Raw genomic sequence first — 22,643 nt, forward strand, 5'->3', positions numbered from 1 at the left:
AATGGGCATAAAGGGGCCCTGTTGGCTAAAAAACACTCGCAGTGCCCGGACTCCCAGGAGTGGCTGCTAAGCTGTGGATGCTCGTAGCTTTTTGCCCCGGCTTCAGTGCAGTGAGGCCGCTGCTCCGGTTTGGTCCCCTCTAATGCCTTGTTATTTGTACCACACAATTGACCATTTAAATATGCAGAGGGGCGGCCAGAGCGAAGAAAACTGTGGCTGCCACTTGCTACGTGTGGGGATTTGTTCTGGTATCTTATGACAAGAACAGCCATTAGAAATCTGCGCGGTGACGGTGACTGGCGGATGCGAGCAGAAAATGCACTGTGCTCTTTGAATTTTAATTGCGACAATTACTTGCAGACCCAAATTATGTAAAAGGGCTCCCTTCACAACAAAACCAAACCAAACAGAACAGCAGAGAACAGAACAGAACAACAGAGTGCTGTACTTATTGGGATGAACCGAGCGAACCCAACTCCAGACATGGTCGGATGCCTGGGCCCGGTAGCCGGTTTCCCGGGTCCTTGCTCAATCATAACGCTTTTAGTGTTCACGCCATTGACTAATTTGTCGCCTCAGATACTTGTCTTGGCTTAAGGATGAATTAGGTTGTTTGCTTTTTCCGCTTGCACGTTCCTTATATTTGTCTTTGTTTTTTTTTCTTTTGCTTTTGCTGGAAACCCTTTTCAAGGGCGATTTCGTATTCAAATAATGTTTGACTTATTGCTCTCCCCCGTACATCATTTCTGTTTCTTTTTATGGGGTGTACGTGTTTGGATGCCCGCTTCTGTCTGTCTGTCTTTTTGCCATCCTCTGGCCCTCGCCGCGTCTTTATGTCTGTATTTTTGTCAGACGGGCTGCCCCGACTGTCCCCGCTTCTGGAATTTCTCATTCGCACGTAATTAGCTGTTAATTTGGACTGCCACTTGGCACCCGAGCGTGCATTTTATTTTCTAACTTTCTCATTATTCGCCCAGAGAAGGGGTTAGGGCAGGATGTGGGTAAGCTCTAGTAGGGGAATTAAAGGGAACAGCTTTTTTGATTTGCCACAGGAGAGACAGGCGAGACAGGAGACATCCAGGGGAGAAGAAAGAGTCCAGTTGTCAAGCAACTAATATTTTCGGCTGCTGATGTATTTGTGTTTTTTCGTGTACATATTTTGTGGCATGAATTTACTGGTATTCCATATAAATTCAAATTATACGATAATTTATAATTCCTTAATTAGGACACCAACAATACGTTATGTAAATAAAGTAGAAAATATCCAAAACCTCCCAGATACTTTAAAATATTGGACATCGGTGTTCCGATGCTTCGCACAACATCTGCACGGAGAATATCTCGCCATTATACATGTATAAAAAATATGTCATTTACATATGTACATATGTTTGTGTAAGGAGTAGAAATATGCGAGCACTATCTCTTATTCTCCCCTCTCCCAGCACTTGCCAACACAGGTGCACAGCACTTTAACCCGCTCCCCCTTGCGACAGAGTACCAACAAGTAGTCGAAAGCAAAAACGTTCGCTCTCTTGGAGTGGGAGAGGGCGAAGGCAAGTAACAGAAACAAAAGTTAAATGGGGAAGCAATTAGGAAGGTGAACAGAAGTAGAACCTTAATATGTATGTTAGTATTGGCAACGCTTTCACACCAATTCACACATTCAAACTTTCGCTTGCGTTCCCAAGTCCGCTGCGGGTTTCGGACCGTGAAAAGGGAGAGAAGAGTCTGTTCCTCTACTGTTTTTCTGTACTCTTTGCATTGCATTGATATTTGGGAATTTGAGATTATAATTGGTTGGTTCGATATTAGTTATAATATTTAAACCAAAGTTACTTGCTTCATACATTTGTTTCCTTCTATTTGTTGCACTGCATACAAGTACTATGAGCAGTATTAAATAACGTAAGAGATTTCCTTCACCGCCCGTGACCAACAATTAAATTCCCAGAGCTCTACGCACACATTTATTTATGATTTTCACTTTATTTTTATTCTTTTTTGATGTAGTTGTGGTGGGCGGTGGTGTGGTGTTTCTCTTCTCATTGTTGCCGCTGTTGTTTTAAATCCATTAGGACATGACAACCCCCTGGTTGAATTCAATTAAATTGTTTTCTCTTCGGGTTTACATTTCTTGGCAACTTTATAATTGTTTCATGTGTTTAAACCACTGCTAGTAACAACAACGACAGAGCCTGGGCAACAAAAAATAGATGGGGACGGGACGTTGGGCACCAAGGGACCTTGGTCCTCGCAGACGCAAAGCCAAGAAACAATGGCAGGAGGAAGCTGGAAGAGGGCAGCATAAGAAATAACTGGCCAAGGTAAGAACATGGCAAACGAATGGAAGCGGCTAAATGGAAGCAGGGCCAGACCAGACCAGTGCAGTGCAGAAAAGCAGAAAGAAAATAAGTTTGTAGTAGCCTCGAGAGATTCTGTCCCATTTCCACCCACGAAACGGTCCCTGCTTCTGGCATTCGTTTTGGTTTTGGTTTTATGTTTTATGTTGTTTGTTGATTTTTTGTTTTTTCTCTAAAATAATCAACGAAACGAGAAAAATAACCAAATAAATTATAAGCCAAAAACAACATTGGCAGGAGTTTAGAGTTCTTTGCTCTTCTTTTCTCATTATAATGATCTGTCTTTATACAGACAGAAAGAGTGTGATCGATAATGAGCATATAAAGCGAATAGGGAAATGTAACGATAATTCATTTAAGGATAAGGATAAGGATAGGCGTATGTAAATATGTTAAACTGCAGATAATTGCACAAAACAGTGCAGGTGCAAACATATTTATACAGTATATGTACATATGTTAATACTATCCAATTAAATTTGTACATTCCCATTTTTCTGCGAATACTGGATACGTAATTTTTTTTTACCAGTGGATAATTCGAAGAATTCAAGTTACATATTTATAAGACCTTTATAGGACCTCCTTACATTTACTTTCGAGCATTTTATCTTGAACATGAGTTTGGTGTATTCAACGACCCTCTCTTCCCTCTCACCAATCCAATATGGACGGACAGTCACAGTTTTATCGCAGGTTCGCGAAATCACAGCAGCCCAACAAATGGAAACAAGAAACGAAACCCCCAACAAAGAGGGGTCGATGTACATACATACACACACACACATATATATATACATATATACATTTTTACATGTGGTGACGTTGACGTCGAAATCACCGGCGGCTGACGGACCAGAAAATAAGCATTCACCTCAACCCATCTGAACAGAGCGGAGCGAACTTGAACCTCAGCAGGGTTGGCCCAGCGTTCGCCCTTCTTCTGGTCTGTCCTGGGATTCTCCGCTGATGCTGATATTTTTGGCGTGCGGTAAATTGTTGGGGTGGCGGCATGTAGTGCACAAATGTTACAAATATTTGAAATATTTTAAATGGCTTGCACACATGTGGGAGTGAGTGAGGGTGAGTGGCCCCAAAAGTTTCTCACCGAGACCTTTTTGCATTATTAATGGCAAATTTCAATTAGCCTTTTTCTATAAACGTAGCGCCCAACGAATCTCAGTCAAAAGGAACGAGGGCAGCTTAATAAGTTGCCGATTCTGAGATTGGTATAGTGCAATCTGCGGGTCGCAACATACTGTGGCAGCCCACGCAACTGGCAATTTCGTGTTTTTGTTTCCTTTGACATACAAGTCAAAAGCTAAAAGTCAATTCCAGCCGCCTTCCCTGCGCCTGCACCTGTGGACATATTTTAAAGCTGAGTTTGGTGTGAGGGATCCACGCCCACAACCAATTCTATTGCCAACTGCACGTCGAGCCTCTGCCTACGCCCCATCCTGAGCTTGGGGAGCACTTCAAGGAGCAGCTGGAATTCTGTATGGCCCTTCTCGGGGCTCATACTAGCACATGTGTGTGGCTGTGTTGCTGTGTGGACTGTCTGTGTGTGTAGGCAAAGGTAAGCACTTCCGTTTCCGCTTTCATGTTGTGTGCGTATGAAACGAAATGAAAGATAACCAAAATGCCGCATCCCCAAAATCAGCTTCAGCTCTAGGGTGCCGCTTCAAAGGAACACTTTGTCCCACCCCTAAACCTACCCCTGCCCCGCCAGCCCACAGATATAAATTATTTAAAGATAACTTGACTGTGCAACATTCCTGTTCCGAGTTCTGTTGCATTCATACTATTTACATACAAAACTGAGAACCGAAAATTCGGACTCTAACAAAGCAAAAATCCAAGAAGATGCGTCTGTGTGGGTGTCGTGGCGATGCGATGGCGATGCGGTAGTGAAAAGAGACAAACCGAAGAATTTCTTTGTTAACTGTTTTGTGGTTTGTCTTTTGTATACCCTTGCAGTGGGTATTATTGTTTTGATTAAACATATGTTTGCAGCATATAGCAGTAGGCATTTCCAATCCGATTTTTACGTACATAAATTCAATAAAAGTTACGACTTCTACCCAGGAAAGTCTATCGTTAGGAATCTGACTGCGGACCAGACCAATCAAAATCGACAAAAAGACAAGTGGTTTTATAAGAACTAAAATATTTTATATGATATAGGGTCGACATGCTATGGCATAAAGAACTTCACCAACAGCAGCCATCCTTCCTTTCTTTTCTCTTTCAGTGGCTATGCAAATGTGTTTCCCCTTTATACATATGTACATTTGTATGTATGTGGGACCCCCGTACTTCTTTTAGTCTCTCCACCTTCTGGGCTCCTTGCCCCTAAAACGTGTTTCCTTTTTCCAGGTCCTGGCCCTTGGCCATTGACTGGGCCACGTTGTCGTCGTCATCATTTTGTCGTGGGTCTGTGGCTCCTGAGGCAAATTAAAATTAGTTGTGTACTTTGTGCAACATAAAAAAAAAATAAGCGCGACGTCCTGCCCTGGAAGATGGGAATGGAGAAATAGATGTGGGCGAAGACGGAGATGAGGACGAGACTGGTCGGGTTTTGCGGGACTCCCTTATGTTGAGTCTATAGAAGCATTAAAAAGAAATCTTTCATCAGAGCAGACAGAGAGAGCAAAGGGAAGGCCTGGGAGCTGTGGCAAATTCAAATTTGAATATCCGACAAAAGGGAGAGAGGACAGCTTCTAAGACAGTTGAAATCTCAAATGGAATCTTTCAAAATTCACCGGGACATCATTTCAACCAAAACGGAAGGTTCAAATAAGGTTCCTCACACCCAATTAAGTAGCATATTTTTTTAGTCAGCTATACATATGTAAATGTTATCCAGAAAATGGAAATTGTTTACAAGAACCAGCTAGATCTGTTTGTCTGGCATCTGAATTTCATTTTTCATGACCTTGTGCATTCAGCTGACAATCCAGTCGATGACTGGGTTCTGTGCAGTCATAACTCGGCACCATGGACATCGCGTCAACTGAACCCTAAAGTTGGTAAAAAGTTTTACTAAAAACGTTGGTATGGGCATCACCACGCTGAAAAGCACCACTAGCTCAAGAATTTGTATTTCTATAAAAGAACAGAATTGATAATATTTTAATAAAGTATACATATGTACATACATATGTACATAATACATGGTACCTTAGCCGTGTAAAATTCTCTTTTAAGTATGTATGTACATATGTACGCAATACCAAATGTACAATAACAAGATAACAAGAGGCTGCATGAGCGACCGAAAACCTTTTCTATGGCTGGCTTATCGCTACGTCCCATGTACAGAGGAAGCGCGCGGGGTTTGAATTCTCTCGTCGGCTGCCCAACGGCTTCGTCTGCGCATTTACATATGTATGTATATGCATGCTTTCGCACAGTGGGGGCCCTTGCCTATATCAGCTGGCTAAATTAATAAGCGAATAAAAGCTTAAACTAAAATTGAATGGGCATTTGTTCCTCAGGCAGCATCTTGGTATTGTATAGTGTTTGGTAATACGTATGCATTTCTGTATTTTTATACTATCACGATCTCTCCTGCCATCTAGTGATATGGTGTCATAGAACGGATATGAAATTAGACGACTCTAAGTGTTAGCTGTATTAGTATTAGTAGCTTGAGCTATTTATGCACCAAAAAATTGTGCTGTGATATATCAGATCAGCAAACAAAAAGGCCATGAGAAAGGGTTTATGTGGGAAAATTTATAATTTACAACTTACAAATACTCTGTTGTTTTACAGACTCAGTCGAGAGACTGAAAAATAATTTTGCGATTACTCTTAAAATTTAATTTTTAAGCTTATGACATGCTCCCTAAAGGTACATTTGTTCAATAAGGATACATTCAGGGCTTTCCACTGGCTCTGCATTGTTGCCATTGTCATTTTTATTGTACTCGCACCCAATTCATTGTGCGACGTTCCGCCTACCGAATAGCATGCCGCCACTTTGATTCGGCATTGAAATTGAAATCCGCTTGTTTGATTAAAAAAAAAAAAGAAAATAAGCTAGCAAGGAAGAAAGAGTGGTAGAGAGTTTTGAGGGGGAGACGGCATGCTCTCGAAAGCAAACAATACAATATTTTCCTAATTTTCACGCGCGCACGCGACCCCAGTAAAGACAAAACTTGGGGGGGGAAAAAGCAGAGCAGTGCAGAGAGGAGCAAAAGAAAACTGTCAAAAACAGCAACAGAAGCGGACGCCCCGTGGTGTAGACACGAAATGGAAATGGGACATTCGCGGGATGCATTCAAGCACGGCTGTGATCTACCCTGCCACTGCCACTGCCACTGCCCCTGCCTCAGACTACGACCTCGATTCCAACGACTGTATTCCAACAACCTTTGCCATTGCCGTTGATTTCCGCTGCTTCCGATTTCTTTGTTGTATTTCCTTTGCCTTTGCGTTTATCCCCATTTCTTTTTTTGTCCCAAGCGAAGAGGCAAAAGGTGATTTGATAAGACGGCAAAAGTTAGCTGAGGATTGAGCCACTCACATTGAGGAATTTCTTGACAAATCACAGAAATCTCTCTTCACAAATTCCGTATTGTTCATAAATTTTTCCCAACAACATACATATAAAAAAATAGGTTGGAATATTAAGAGAAAGTTCCGGCTCTTTTAGGGAAACTAATTGTCAATATGAACTGTGCAAACGAACCATACCACCCACAATCGATGGTTGGACAGCGCCGGGTTCGCTCATACCTTTGTGCTTGCTTTTATTTAATATTCTTACCTATTTCGTCCACATTATTGCTCAACCTATCTCAAATCAAACATAACCAAACCCAAAGCCAAAGTTAAAACAGAAACCAAGCCGAAAATGGTCAAGGATTATTGGCCTTAGGCCTCAATACAGAACTCGCGATGGGGGGGGTGAAATTATGGCCTTATTTGGTCAGACTCCATTCCGTGCATCGATTTTACTTTTATCAGAATTTATACCAAAACGATCAAAATTCCATTTCCAGATATGGAGCACCGAGACTAGGAATACTCTGAACAGTTCGATTAGAATCTGGGTTTACTGAAAAATACATCCAGCTTTCCTTCCTCTGATAGTTTTAATAAGTCTGATATCAATGTGAATTATGTATATCAAAACATCTATTTATTAGAGCTCTTCGAAAGCATTTGAAGCTCTGTACTTTTGGGGTACTTTGATTTCTCGACACACTCCACTTTTAAAATGTTTTACTATATTGACATAGGGTTATTCGCGTGCAGCTAACGACAACATTCTGCTTAATGCACTTTATGGAATTTTCTTTTTACTCTCTCAGGGAAGTGCCATTTTTAGGGCGCGTCATTTCCTATTTTATGAATATTTAATATTTTGCAAGCATCTGACAGTCAAGTGACATTGGCTGGGGCCATTAAAATGTGATACAAAATAAGTCAACGAAATAACTTTAATCAAACGCATGCATATTTGATCAGGGCTCGATGGGTATGTACAGAGGCTAGGGAGTGGAGCTAATAAATTTCAAACAGACAAACGTTAAATTCTGTAAAATTCAATATTTGGTATAGAAAATGTATTAATGATTTTGGCTGGGATTTGAGAAAAATGGAATGACGCAAATACAATAGCCAATCTTGAGAAAGACAGTATGCAGTATACATACATATCTTAGAAATACTTTTTCTAAAGTAAAATAGTTTTACGTGCAGCCAATAAAAAATTTTGAGTTTATCGGATTGTTATAGACAATTTTAAAAAATACCTAAAAGTGAACATGGATTCTCACTAAATTGGATTTGAGAATATTTCTCGACCCACTGGAAATTTGACAAATTTAAGTGAAGCTAAAAACTGAAACGGAACCATCTAACAGCGACCAAAAGAGGGAATGTTGAAGAAATTTGGTTTTAATCGCATGACACGGCCATGAACAGAAGCAGACGCAGACTCCGAGCATGGGTTTGGGTTTGAGTTAGGGTTTAGGTCTGGTCTGGTCTAGGTCCGAGCCTGACACTGTCAATATGCACATACAGCTGTCTCTTTCTCTCTCTTATACCCTGCCAACACCACAACTAACACTCGCGCCGTCTAACTCTATTGGCTTGTACAAACAATTGCATGTTTTGGGCTGTGCTATAGGGATTTAATCACACACAAAAACTCGCACTCGTACAAGCAGCAAGCGTGCACATAAAAACCATTTATTTATGCAAATTTTATTTTATTTGTTTTCAATATTTTGGTAACTTTGTCGCTGATATTTCCTCCATGCTAAATCAACAACAGAGGCAACAAAAGGAACAAAGCCAGCATTTTGGCCAGGCTGACAGACCAGGTGCAAATGACTTTCGTTTAATAATATATGGGTGCAGTTCGTTTCATGTGTGTATTGCATGTATGCCTGAGTACTGGAAAACTGTTGCTGTGGGGCCCTACTGTTCGTACATGGAGATTTCTCCACCAAATTTTCCCCTTTAGATATGTACATTGTATACATATATAAAATTGCTTTCTTTCTGCCAATTTGGCAGTTTGAATCTGTTCAGATCTGTTCGAAATTCTTACGCTCTGCCAACATTAAAATTTAAAGAGAACTTCTCGCATTGATATTTATGTTGTATACCTGAATATGGCAACGTTTTTATACCCACTGTAAACGGATCGACATAATTACATACACATGTACATACATATGTACATACATATGCCAATATATTTACGTGAATGTGTGGGAAAGCTGATGGCGTCGCATTAGTTCGTATTTTAATAATTTAAATATCAATTTGTTGTTGCTTTAAATATTTAATTTGAACTAAAATGTGTTAAATTCTTTAGGGTATTATGAACATATACATATTTTTGTATGTATGTAGCTGAACATTTCCATTGTGTTGCTGTATGACAGACAGACAAAGAGAGCGGGAGAGAGACCGAGAGCGAGAGCGAGTGCGTACATATGTCATACAATTTCTGGTTTGCTTAATTACAGCTTAAAAACTTTCATTAAAAAAAACCAGCAACACAAACTGAAAGCTGAAAGCTGAAAGCATTACCAAACAACTAATTGCCATCTAAATGCAAGAAAATTTGTTGCAGATTGTTGATCAGAATGTTGTCAAAATGGAGTACCATACTAATTGATACAAAGCAAGGATTTAATAGTACTTTAATTTCTTATCAAATACAAGCAAAATTAGATTTTCCAGTGGCTTCTTCTCTACATCGAAATTGGGAAATATTTTTGCCCAAACAGCAGTTCTGTGCAACAGCGTGAGCTCGCAAGCTATAGTTCACAAAAGAATATGTAAGCGTTGGATGATTTCCATCGCAGTCCATCGGGGAGGAGAGCGTGCATCGTAGGGACGATGCGATGTCCACCTCTTTGCCTAATTGACCACTTGAAGGCAGCTCCTCTGGCCATTGAGCATGATTTTCAATACTGAATGAGCTCCAAGAACGCAGAATCTCTGACCTGCATCAGGTTCCGGCTGAAGCTCAGTGTGCTGGATCACTCCATTCCGTCAGTTGCCTGGACTACCCAAAACGCAGGCAATCAAGTGTAAAATCGTAGAATTTTTAATTGATTCCACCGAGCAACGCTGTCTAGTCCAGCCCCAGGACCAGGTTCGTGCCCAGGCTCGGCCACAGGCTCAGGTTGGTGGACTGTGCTGTGTACTTCTGCTCTCATTTTTGTTGTCTCTGTTTTTATCGTGTCCATTTGCAGCAGGGGACTCTACTAATGCCTCGGCTGACTTCGTCATTGAAGCTGCGGGTGTTTTTTTTTGTTTTTCATTTGCACTTTTTTCTGTTCTTTTGTTTAAATAATTGGCAGTTTTGTGCTCGGGTGTTGGAGAAGCCTCTACCAGCATTCCGGTCCGCACTTCCATTTCCATCTCCATTTAAATCCCCATCTGAAACATCAATCGAGTGGGCCTGCTGCTTGACGTGTCCTCGACATTGGTCAGTGGCCATGGGCCGTTGGCCGAATTCGGAAGTGAGTCCTGTCATATGACATGTCCGGACTTCTTGGCCTCCTTCCAATTGGATTGTTTGTTCTGCTGCCGAAGAGCAACTCCTTTGCTTTTGTTTTTAAAATTTTTGTTGGTATTTATTTTCTTTATTCTTGCCAGAGTGTGCCTCTCCGTGCAATTCCACAGGTGAGAGACGCCTACGACCAACATAACAGGAAAACACTTTGAACCAGCAAAGTGTCCAAGTGATAAATTCGAGTTGAGGCCTATTCTAAATATGTACATATGTACCGGAAATATAAGGAAATTCTTTATACCCGGTACTCGTAGATTTTGAGATACATATGTACATATGTATATTTTTTTTGTTAGTTAAAAAAAAATATATTTAACACCGAACCCGGTGGTAGCTATTTTGGGCCACTCGCCCAATCGGCTGCCACTTCGATAAGGCTTTACGGATATTGGCAACAGCAAGCTGGTCTTGGCAAGTGTAGATAGGGCGAAGTCCCCTATTAGGGGTGGCATCTTATAATCCTTGAAGCACATCGTTGTTCTTTTTCCAGTTCTAGTTCCATCGGCAGGAAAGAGCTTTTGTTGTGGTCTCCAGACAGCTGTGCCAGTGGCAGAATCTTCCACCGATCCCACGTCCGCTGCCAAGATTGCAGTCTGATGGTTGCCTTAAAAACTTTTGGCAAACTCAAATCCAGTGACAAAAAAGTGCAATGCAGTGGCTTGGAGACAGTTTTCATTGCCAGAGAGGAAGTAATTAAAACACAACTCAAAGGACATTTTAATTTAATCGCTTTGAGCTCGTCTCGGTGGATGTCTCGCCGCCATCACAAACATGCGATGTCGCCGCATTGGGCGACCGGTCCCGGCTCTAACGACGACTCCGGCACAAACTACGGCCGAGGCAAGTCAAGTCAAGCCAAAAAATTGTTGCTTGTTTGTACTCCGAAAGAATGCGACAACGGAGCTTCGATGGGATGGGGGGGCTTTGGTGTGGAAGTGGGAATGCGCTCGGGTCGGGATGGCATGGGCCTGCGTCTTTGAGTGGGGGTGCTGCCATTCCTGTTCTCTTTTGGTGGAGCGGCGCATAAATCATAACGCTTTGGCGAGCTCCTCCTAGGCATCCTCCCAGAGGATGCCAAGAGGTTCTTCCTCCATTTTGGTGGAATTTTATTTATTCCAACGGTTTATAAATGTCAGTCGCGGGACACTCTAGGCACGAGGCACGATGGGGTGCATTCATCGGTTGCACATTGCAGCACAGGGTCCAGGGCGCGGGGTCGCATGTATCTGTATCTGTATTTGTTTGTATCTATGTGTATGAGTGGGTCAGGGCCCTTTGATTGGCACCAAGGAACGGTAGGACGCATCGCAGCGGCAGCACCCACATATTGGTCTTCAGCCCCGCTCCAAACTCTGGCTGCCTTTGGCATGGTCCTGGTCTTGGTCTGGACTTCGTCTCTATAGCTGTGCAGCTGCGACTCCATCGCCATCTCTGGTTCAGGGCTCGGGTTCGTCTGGGCTCCGGGCTTGCTTGGCTGCCGCTTGTTATGCTAATTAGTTTTCGACGCTGACGTTTGCCAGAAATGCCGACGAGGACAACTCCAGCGCCCTGCGCCCTACGCCCAGCGCCAACGATGTCTTTAATTGGTTCTCATGTTGCCGTTGTGCTAGTCCACGAGGACTGCTACTTCTGCTGCTGCTCTTATAGTTGCAGTTGTAGTTGCAAGCAGCTGCTGCCATTAGGGCGCTTCTATTGCCATTCCTTTTTCATCGGCCAGTGTCACTGTTGTTCTCATACAACACTTCGGAAACACTTTGGGGTAGTCAATTAGGCTCCCTTTTGGGGTGGATGGATAGGTTCAAGGGTTCATCGATTGCTCGATTTTCTGGGAAATAACTCTGGAAGGACTATGCTCAAATATCTGTAAAAGCATTTGGACGGCCTTGGTGAAAAAATCACATTACAATTTACCTCATTTTTAATGAGGAAATACTACATATTTCTTCGTCTAAACTCCTGTATCTCCTGCATGTGGAGAATAGCCTCATGAATCGCCTTAAAGATGCTTTATAAATTACAATAGCTACTAGAATTTGAGCAAGAGCTGTAACATCTTTGATCACACACTCTCTCTTGCTCTCTTTTCCGATAGCCTGGTGGTAGCCTTCTGCGATGTCACCTCCAAATTCTATTTCTCGCCGCCTTCCTCTCGGGGCATCTGGTTCCATACACATGCCCATTATTATCACCATCATCCAAAGCTACATACCTCTCCGTTGGTGGTCCCCAATTGTGTTTTGTTGCACTAACGAAATATGTCGACATTTTGCAGTAAGTTGATAAAGTAGCCGGGTTATAGAAAGCGTTATGAAAATCAGCGATAACGACAGCGATGCAGCGGGTTCAGGAGACATTGGAAGAGTAGCCAATTTCAGGCAGAACGGGGTGACTGGGGTTGGCGCCGGGACACGGATAGTGACAGGGACAGTCGACAGGTAATAAACAATTCCATTTACCGTCAGCTGTCAGCAAATAATGAAAAATTGAATAAAACCAGAGAATAAACGAAGGCGAGGCGTTGCTTACCCTACGATGGTAACCATTTTGAGGACAAATGTGGTGAACCAATTTCTCATTTATATTTTCCGATCACGTACAGTTTACTGTATCATTCAAAAGCTTCTGATGGATCAATTAAAGGTTGTATCACCCTTAATAATCATGTAGAAGTTTGGTTAAGTCAATCTCTCACAAATATTCTGTGATGTAAACTTCATCTATTAATTAAATAAAAATGAATCTGCAGATCGGTCTCATAAACATAATGGAACTCTCTTGGCAAAGGGTATCATTGCACGCACATATGTACATACATACTTATGTACATATGTATGTATGTAGCTCAAATTGGCTGAGGGCTTTCGGAGTGGCTTGGGATGCTTGGGTGTTTGGTGCTTGGTGCTTGGACGGTTGATATGGAAGGGACCACAGCTGGTCGGCCGCTGTCCGGCCACGAACTGTCAAAATATGTTTGGTTTTTCGACCCTTTCGGAGGTGATGGAGGGCTTCATGGACTGGGCCCTGCCTATGGCGGGACATAATCCCAATGTGGCGATGCAATGATGAGCGACAAATTGACATGCGTGTAATTAGTGACATGAGGACACTGAACACGGCCAGGCCACTGCCGGTTAGCGTTTGATGAGTTTTATCCACACAAACAGACGCTTAATCGTACGAATATTCGCATCCATACATACATATGTATGTATATCAATTATGCCGTTTATATCAAAATTTACGGCAATGGCAGCCAGGAACCCGAGCAGATATTCATTTTTGGTTCTCCCAACTGAAGCGACCAACCCGCAACGACTGGCAAAGCACCTACATATGTACACATATCTGGGAAACATCATATTAAGCCTACACTTTGAATTATTTTTTTAATTAAACTCCTACTATGCGAAAACTAACAAAGCTTTTCAGAAGGGATAGTAATAAGGTGAGTATAGTACCAAAGACTATACAATACCAAGATGCTGCCTGAGAAAAAAATGCCCTTTCAATTTTAGTTTGCCGCTGCATGATACGGGCTCGCGGGGCTTCTTCAATTCGTTTTTGAGCTCTGAAATGCTTCGTCAATGCTAAAGTCTTTGGCGCTGCACAGTGTGGAATCTGCCGAAAGGGGTTGCACAAGTCAAACAATTTATTAGTGCTCTGGATAAAATGAATAATTCAATTTATTCGCTTATTAATTTAGTCAGCTGATATAGGCAAAGGCCCCACTGTGCGAAGTGCATGCGCATGCATGCACAGACGAAGCCGTTGGGCAGCGGGCTTTCGGTCAGAGACGAAGCAAAGACGAAGAGAGAATTGAAAGCCCGCGCGCTCTCTCTGTGCATGGGACGTAGCGATAAGCCAGCCATAGAACCGGTTTTTGGTCGCTCAAGCAGCATATTGTTATCTTGTTATTTTATAGTCTTTTAGTACGGTAAGCTTTCTTCCTTCCAAAACCCCGTAGTTATTCCAAAACGACTGCCATTGTAGGGCCAATGCCCACGCATTTAATGAGGTTCTACGGGACAAAGAGAAGAGCACGAGAAAGAGATCGTGGTGAAGAAGAAGTTGAAGCCAGGCTTGCAAGCCGGGACCTGCCTCGCTAGTGTCACTTGTCACATTCACGTTGACTCTTTTGACACGTCGAGAAATTGTAAACAACGCTGCCGCTGCCACGGAAGTACCCAAGGCCCCAACAAAAGCTAAGAGAAATTATGCACAAATTCTGCCTTCTCTGCGCACTGATGGCGTCCGATGGAGGGGCTCTCCAAAGCCGACTCTGATATGGCTCCTCTGCTAGCAGGCCGCTGGCATTTTCACGCTTTAAATTTATGTGGCTTAGTGGGTTGCTATCACACTTAACAGTATCAGTGGCAATGTTCATGCTCCTGTTAGTGGTCCCAGTCCTCACCCCTATTCTCGCCCAGCCACCCCGGAAATAGTCCATAGTTCCATAGCTGCAAGCTTTCCATCTTTCGAAGCAGCCACTCAAGATGTGGATTTATTTAGAAATGATGGCATATTTTCAGGCTGGTTTGAAAATAACGTAAATATGTTTTCCCTTTTTCGGGTGCCAATTAATTGGCAGGACTCTCCCTTTTAAAAATAAAATATCATTTGAAAATTCCGTTTTCGGCCAGTTGAGAGCTGTTTTGCGTGGGACATGGCTCCCTGTGGTTGTAGTAGCTCCAAGTTGTTGTACAAAAGTGGAAAGAAACAAACAAAAACCAGTGACCTTCTTTTGATTTAAATGCTCCTTTTATCCCAAATCTAATGGGATCAATAAATTTAAAAAAACAAAATTAACATCATTTGATAATAGATTTTGATGCCGATCGACAGCTCATGGCTCCTCACGATCCTGGAAAAAAACGGTCCTTCGGCGATCTGGGTGCATAATTAAAATACTGTTGTTTTACTGTACTTTATTTGGGCGTGCCATGGCTTCGTATGATCGGCAGAATTTGCATTCTTATAAAGTCCTTTATCCTTTCAATCCTTCAGCAATGAAAGAAGAAATCCATCTAATCCAAAACGAAACAAAATCAAAACAAATTTTGTTAGACACATCTTTTTTTTATTTGTTTATATTTCTTTTATTTTTATTTATATTTTGTTTTTTTTAATATGTTGTATTTAATTTTATATTATTATTTTTAAGCTTACAACTTAAGGCATAAGGTTACAAACTAAAACTTATTTGCTAAACATCATTATCATGCTATCGATCATAATTAGCTCCAGCTCTGCGCCTCGTTGCACATTGTATGCATATTCCCCCGCACTGCATGCTTGTTTTACCATTTATCGCTCGGATCTGTTTCCATCTTGTTTCATAAATATTGTTTTATTGTTATCGATGATGTCTTCAAAAACTTTTTTTGTTCACCATATTTTTGTTTACCGTCTAATTTATAGATTTTTGTATTGTTCCAACAACAGAATAGATCCAAAACAATAGAAAGTTCCTCCAATATACGCGAATTTCCACTTGTGGTTTGCTTAAATCGTCTCAATGCGCTTTTTCTTGTTTTACATCCATAGACTAGCGCTTTCGCACATCTTTAAAATTCGGTTATTTTTGTTCATACATATTTTAATTTTTTTTTTTTTATATAATTATATGTATAGAAAGTGCTCTTTATCGAAGATCGAATCGATTTGGAATTGGAATTGGAATTGGGTCAGGATCGGGTCGAGTGGGGGGGGGGCAACCGGCAAGCTGTTTCGTTGTGTTGTTGGCTCTGTTTCAGGCCAAGCATGTGTCCATGAGTCTGTCCGTCCCCGTCCTAGTTCAGGCTCCGTTCACCCCACATCACCTCAACCCAACCAGAACCCATACCCCAAGCCACAACCCCACAATAACCCACCCGACATGGGCCCCGGACGCCGTTCAATTTGTTAGTTATAATGTTTAGCCGTTTTACATACATTTATTCATATATATATATATATATATATATATATATATTTGTAAAATTGGTTTCTGTATATATAGAATTTGTTTCATTATTTAATTTGTTTTATATATGTATATATATATATTTAAAAAAAAATACGCGTTATGCTCTTAACTAAAACGTTGCTTCTGCTCTGACGGCCAGAGTTGCGTTACATGTTTCTTATAGCATTTTTATTTCCGTTTCCGCTTCAATGAATATTTGTATCGTTATCATTATCTTTATCGGTATCGTTACCGTTAGCTTTTACATTCACATATATATATCTATATATTTATCATTTTCCGTTAATATTTTACAGTTTTCTGTTTTGTTGAATAAGTCTTAGCGTTTGTTGTTTACTTTATAATATATATATATATATATTATGTATACATATAGTGTTATTTTTTGTAGTTTCATTATGTATTAAAAATATTAAATTATTTTGTTTTGTGGGTTTTCAATTGGTTTCATTCTTCTTTTTTGCGTTTGCAAGTAAAAAAATAAGTTAAGAAAAAAAAAACGAATTAAACAGTAAATTAGCTAAATACTAAACTGTTTCGTAAGACATAAGGGTTTATATAAAAAAAATATGCATATTTTTATCCCATATATATTCACGTATACATACAAACATACATACATACATGCATCCATACATACATACATACACACATACCATCAATATATATTGTATATATATGTATAATGCTTTCTCCATCAACTATCATAGATGAATGCCCACACAGGTGCGTGTTGCCTCCTGTTCTCTTCTTGCATAACTCTAGCCATTACATGTGTATCGTATGTGTCATTTGCATGTGGTTCTCTTTATTTTACTTACAAGCGACATTTCATTAGCTTAGCAATAAACGTAGTACATAATCATAATCCAATAATAGCGTTCGCTTACAGTGGATGCAACACACAGAAAAATCCTTCGTAAATTAATTTTTCTTATTTAAATGGGAAAAAAAATAGAATATATATATATAAACGAATAATAATCGTAATCGTAAGGGGGTGGGGGGGAGAGTAGTACGTATAGATAAGATCGATTGAAACGAAGCTCACGCTAAACTTAAGCGCAGTTTTTTCTCTTCTTTCTTTTATGAAATTTACAAAAAGTCGTTTAAATAATGTGTGTGTTTTGGGAGGGGGCGGGAGAGGGAGAGGGATGATACAGTTTACAATAATAAATTTACTTTCTTCTCTTTTTTTCTTTCATGTTTAGATCTTTTTCTCTTTTCCTAGAACAGCCCAACAGTGTGTGTTTCTCTCTCTATAAATATCCTCTTGATTTACTCTTAACTATACGTTTACGGTGTGTGTAGTTGTATATTGTGTGTGGCTTCTTGTTACACATGCATTTATGTGGTATATATATATGTATATGTATATATGTATAGTTTTTTTTTGTCACTACCATTCGTAATGTTCTGCCGCCTTTGAGGTTAGCTATTGGGATTGTGGAGGAAGGGGTTGGGGGAGGAAACACTTGTTGCACGACAGCAAATGAACACCAAACACAAAATACACTTACACACACACACAATACGGAAACAGTACAAAGGACATTTAGAGAAAGCCCAAGGGGTCTCTCCCAATGGTGGGGCGGGGGCGGGGCGGACGGGCGCGGGTAGCTAATGATCTAAGTATCTAAAGAGAGTGCATGTGGGTGTGTGTCATCTAAGAGAGAGAGAGAGTATAGTGGAAAGGAGAGTCGAGAGAAGTCGAGAGTGGGACCCAAGAGTTGCAGGAGCAGCAGCAGCAGCAGGTCTGCTTCTGTCTCTCAATGGGTGAATAAGGGGTAGGATGGGGTGGCGTCGTAGGTATGAACATAGATACCAGTCCAACAACAACAAAATTTCATTTCTAATTTCGGCTTCAGGTTTAATTAGACGTCAAATAGATTTTCAATTTGCCGATTTCCAGTTCAAATTTTATTATTTTTTTTTCGCTCTCTTCCTTTTGTGCTAATCCTAACTACACTAACAGTGGGTGTGTGTGTGTGTGTGTGTGTGTGTGTGTTTGTGTGTGTGTCTGGAAGGGAGGCAGCGAGGAGTGCAAAGAATTTAGGAATCATTTAGCTATCTCCCTCTAGATCACTTACTCACTCTCTCTCTCTCTGTCTCTCTCGCTCTCTGTGTTTACTATTGCCTATTGCCTGTGCCAACGCTCTTTTCTCTGCTGTGCTTTACTTTTTACATTTTCTCTCTCTTAGTTTTTAGATAGGTATATTGGTATTGGTATTGGTATCTGTATCTGCATCTGTATCGGTATATAGATAGTTGTTGGTGCATCGTTTCGCTCTTTACATACGATCCTGCTGGTGTCAGTAGTAGCCCGGATTACCGCCGGCAGCGCTGCCACCGCCGCTGGCCGCGTAATGCTCGCTTGCGTAGTACAGCGCCCTCTGCTGGGCCGCCCGCTGCTGCGCCACCTCCTGTGCCGCCAAATGCGCTTGCTGCGCTGCCGCTTGCTGATGTGCTCGCTGCGCCGCCTGCTGATGCGCCGCCTCCTGTGCTGCCTGTTGCTGCTGTTGCTGGTGATGCTGTTGCTGCTGTTGCTGCTGTTGTTGCTGCTGCTGCTGCTGCTGCTGCTGCTGCGACTGCAGGGGCGGTGGCAGCGCCGTCGGCTGGTAGTGATGTCGGGGCGATGGCTGCTGATGCGTCGTTAGTGATAGCGGCAACGGGAGCTGCTGGGCATGTGGATGCGAGTGCTGGTGTGTGAGCGGGAGCGGAAGCGGCAGCGCGTGCGGGTGAGAGTGCGCCGGCTGCACGGACGGATGGAGCCGTCGATAGCCGTAGCCGTAGACCAAGCTCAACGAGCTGAGGGGGTTGACTGCCGCTGCTGCTGCTGATGCTGCTGCTGGAGGCGCCGTCGCTGCTGCCGTCAGATGTCGTAGACCCGACGACGACGCCTGCAGTCACAACTAATCTTCGTCGCTGAGTGCCTCGTACTTGGACGACAGCAGAGGCTTCGGCTCGCTGGCCGCTGCTGCTGCTGCCGCCGCAGCGGCCGCAGCTGCGGCCACCGATACGCTGGCACTCAGAGAGCCGCCTCCCTGTCCGACAATGCCACCGCCCCCCGGGCCACCCACGCCACCGGGTCCGAGGCCGACTCCGCCGCCGCCTACCACTAGGCTGACACCCCCGCCCACGCCACCAAGCTCGCTCAGGGCGTGCGCCGCCTTGGCCTTGGCGCTCAGGTGGCTGGGCGGCGCTGGCTGGTGCGCCAGCTGCATGGCCTGCGGCGGCGGCGGCAGTCCGCCCGCTGCGCTGGGCACGGTCAGTGCGCTGAACGGGTAGGTGTAAGTGCTGGCTGCGAAGGCCGGCGGTGGCGGGTGGTAGGCCGACGGATGATGGCTGTTGGAGCCGGCACCGCCCGAGCGACGGCCGCTGCCGTCGACCACCTCGTACTGGTTGGGCGTCTTTCGGGATACACTGATCTCATGCGACGGCGGCGGCTGCTGGGGATCCTTGCTGCGGTGCTGCTGCTGCTGCTGCTGTTGCTGGTGTTCCAAGGCGGCTGCGTGGGCCGCGTGGGCCACGTGAGCGGCGTGCGCTGCTGCGGCTGCGTGCGATTGGGCGACCAGATCGCCAGGATCGTCATCAGAGCGCACCTCCACGATGCGGTTCTTGGCGTAGCCGATGTCGTCGCGCATCACCTCCGCGATGCGGTTCTTCACGTAGTTATCGATGGTGGTCACCGAACCCCCTGCACCGCCTCCGCCTGGCACACGCTGATCGGGGGGCGGAGGAACGCCTACGCGACCCACCACCGACCCGGGGCCGGGCAGGAAGTAGTGGCCGGGCTCTCCGCCGACGGCGGCCACCACAGCGGCCTGGTGGAGCATCAGCTCGTGGGCGTATTTACGAGGGCTGACCGCCTGGGGCATGCGGATGATGTTGCGTCCGTCCTCGGGCGTGTTTGCCCTGCCGCCGGGCGGACCTCCGGAGGATCCTGGTCCCACACTGGGGTCCCCCACCAGGACCACCGCTGCCGGGCATGCCCTGCTGCTGCTGCTGCTGCTGCTGGTGGTGCTGCTGCTGTTGGTGGTGATGCTGCTGCTGCTGCTGCTGCTGCGCCTGGTGCTTGGCCTCTTCGGCCTTGTGCTGCATGCGCCGGTTCTGCTTCCAGCGGTCCGGTGGCAGCATCGCCTGCGGCGGCCTCTCCATGTAGGTCATGAAAGGCTCGCACATGCGACCCATGTGTGGATTGGAGACGTAGTCGTTGGTGATGATCGAGTCGGTAAGCTCCCCGAAGGTTATGCTCTTGGTGTGGATCTGCTGGGGACTGGGTGCCGGTCCGGGGCCCTGCGCCTGGGATGTGGGCGTATGCGGCTGGCCGCGCATCGATCCGTGAACGGATCGCGACTGGCTCGACTGCTGCTGTGGTGGAGGACCCTGCTTCTGTTGTTGCTGCTGTTGCTGCTGCTGTTGCTGCTGCTGCTGCTGCTGTTGGATGGCAGCTGTGGCCGCGGCAGCTGCGGCGGAGAGCCGCTCCTGGTCCAGATCAATGTTGATGACGTTCGGGGACTGAGAGTTGGCCTTTCCGTTGTTCTCCGCCGCCAGCTCCAACGTCTGTCGATGGTATTGCTGTGGGGTGGGAAGAAGAACTTGCTGTTAGTTCGGGATGCCTCCCTTTGCCTCACTTTTGGTTCTGTTCAGCTCTAGATGACTTACGAATGAGGGTCGCGGGAACTCGCGCCCGGTGGCGCCGGTGGCGTCGTTGGTGCGACTTATCTCGTGCTTGATGATGGCATCGATCAGGCTCTGGGCGCTCAGCTGGCCAGGGGTATCCTCAGTCGGCTGGCTGGCAAGTGGGGGCCGATAGTATCTGAGAATGGTGAAATGGCGATTAGCACAGGTTTATAGTGGTTTAAATGTTAATAAAGTCCTCCCGTTTTAGCCTAGGCAATTAATGCGTGAAACCCTTGCATTCCCGTTGTTATTATCATTGTCATTGGGCGATGTACCATACAAAAACAAATTCTAAGATAGAATTCTAGGGATAGCTATCGACAGGTATATTTCAGAGAGGATCTGCAGGGGAGTGTGCCAGCGAGTTTCATGTCGGATATCATATCTTCGGAATCCCATTTAGCTGTGCAAATTAGTGGAATCCAGTGCTAGAGCTCCCTCCCGCACAACCTGTGCGTACCCTTTCTATTCCCCACAATCCGTCTCTATCGCACTCTATCGCAGCACGGGCTCTTACAAGCAGGCTTCAGATGTTTCATGTACTTACTCTCGCTCCCGATCGGGAATGGAACGCGGTGGTCCTGTCTCGGGGACTGGGGCGCGTATGTAGTGTCCTGGCGGTGGTGGGCCACCGGGTCCGGCTGTAGTCACAACGCCGCCGGCAAAAATGCGGTCCCGCTCGATGCGGCGCTCACGCTCCTCGGCCACCACGCGACGCTCCCTGTCTTGCTCGCGACGCTCTCGCTCCCGTTCGCTCTCCCGTTCCCTCTCGCGCTCCCTCTCCCGCTCGCGCTCTCGTTCACGCTCCCGTTCGCGCTCCCGCTCGCGGTCCCTTTCGCGCTGTATCCGCTCCTGGTTCTGGAGCAGCTCGCGATCCCGCTCGATGGCATGATTGTGCTGCAGCTGCTGGCGCTGGTCTCGCGCGCTCCGCTGCAGGTGCATAGCGGCCGCGGCGTTCAGGTGCTGGCGGTACTGCTGCTGCTGCTGCTGGACAAGCTGCTGCTGCTGGACAAGCTGCTGCTGCTGGTGCTGGTGTACGGCCACGGCTGCGGCCATTTGCTGGTGGTGCATGGCCAGATCGCGGTACCGCATGTCGTGATGGGCCGCCGGCGGTACCTGGGAGACAGCTACAGAGTGTGGCGGCGGGACCGGTGGTCCGGCATGTGGATTACCCAGACCTGGTGGCCCCCCTCCGACCGGCTGTGAAGATCCTGGCGACTTGTCACCCTTCTGCGAAGGCACCGGAAGCTGCGGCTGCTGCACGGCCACGTCCACAAACGAGGCCAATGCATCGTGGCCAGCTGTGGATACAAGAGATTCAATTAGAGTCTGTGGCTGCAGGGGGTGAATGTTAGGGTTAGGGGGTTCTCTCTCACCTGGTGGATACTGATAGGGCGTCACGATGTGCATGCGGCTAGGCGGCGGAGCAGCGGGCGAGGGTGGCTTGGAGCCTGTGTTGTGGCGTTGTATCACCCCCTGGCGCTGCGGCGGTGGTGTACGATGTGGACTGGGAGTGCTGTGGAGAGATGTGCAAGGATTAGTCACACATTCTGGTGGCTCTTGCTGGGCTGGGGCTGGG

At 45.0% G+C, this 22,643-nt stretch overlaps 1 protein-coding gene across 1 annotated transcript in view; it reads right to left on the reverse strand.

Moving 5' to 3' along the window:
• Nucleotides 1-18,893: 18,893 nt before the first annotated feature.
• LOC111070054 overlaps nucleotides 18,894-22,643 on the reverse strand; it is a 61,203-nt gene continuing 57,453 nt past the window's right edge. The window contains 5 exon segments of the mRNA XM_022360353.2: nucleotides 18,894-20,337; nucleotides 20,339-20,959; nucleotides 21,047-21,200; nucleotides 21,612-22,365; nucleotides 22,441-22,580. Coding sequence (XP_022216045.2) covers nucleotides 19,294-20,337; nucleotides 20,339-20,959; nucleotides 21,047-21,200; nucleotides 21,612-22,365; nucleotides 22,441-22,580 — 2,713 coding nt within the window. The 3' untranslated portion in view covers nucleotides 18,894-19,293.

The sequence above is a fragment of the Drosophila obscura genome, unplaced genomic scaffold (assembly GCF_018151105.1).
Source record: "Drosophila obscura isolate BZ-5 IFL unplaced genomic scaffold, ASM1815110v1 contig_28, whole genome shotgun sequence".
Classification (NCBI taxonomy): domain Eukaryota; kingdom Metazoa; phylum Arthropoda; class Insecta; order Diptera; family Drosophilidae; genus Drosophila; species Drosophila obscura.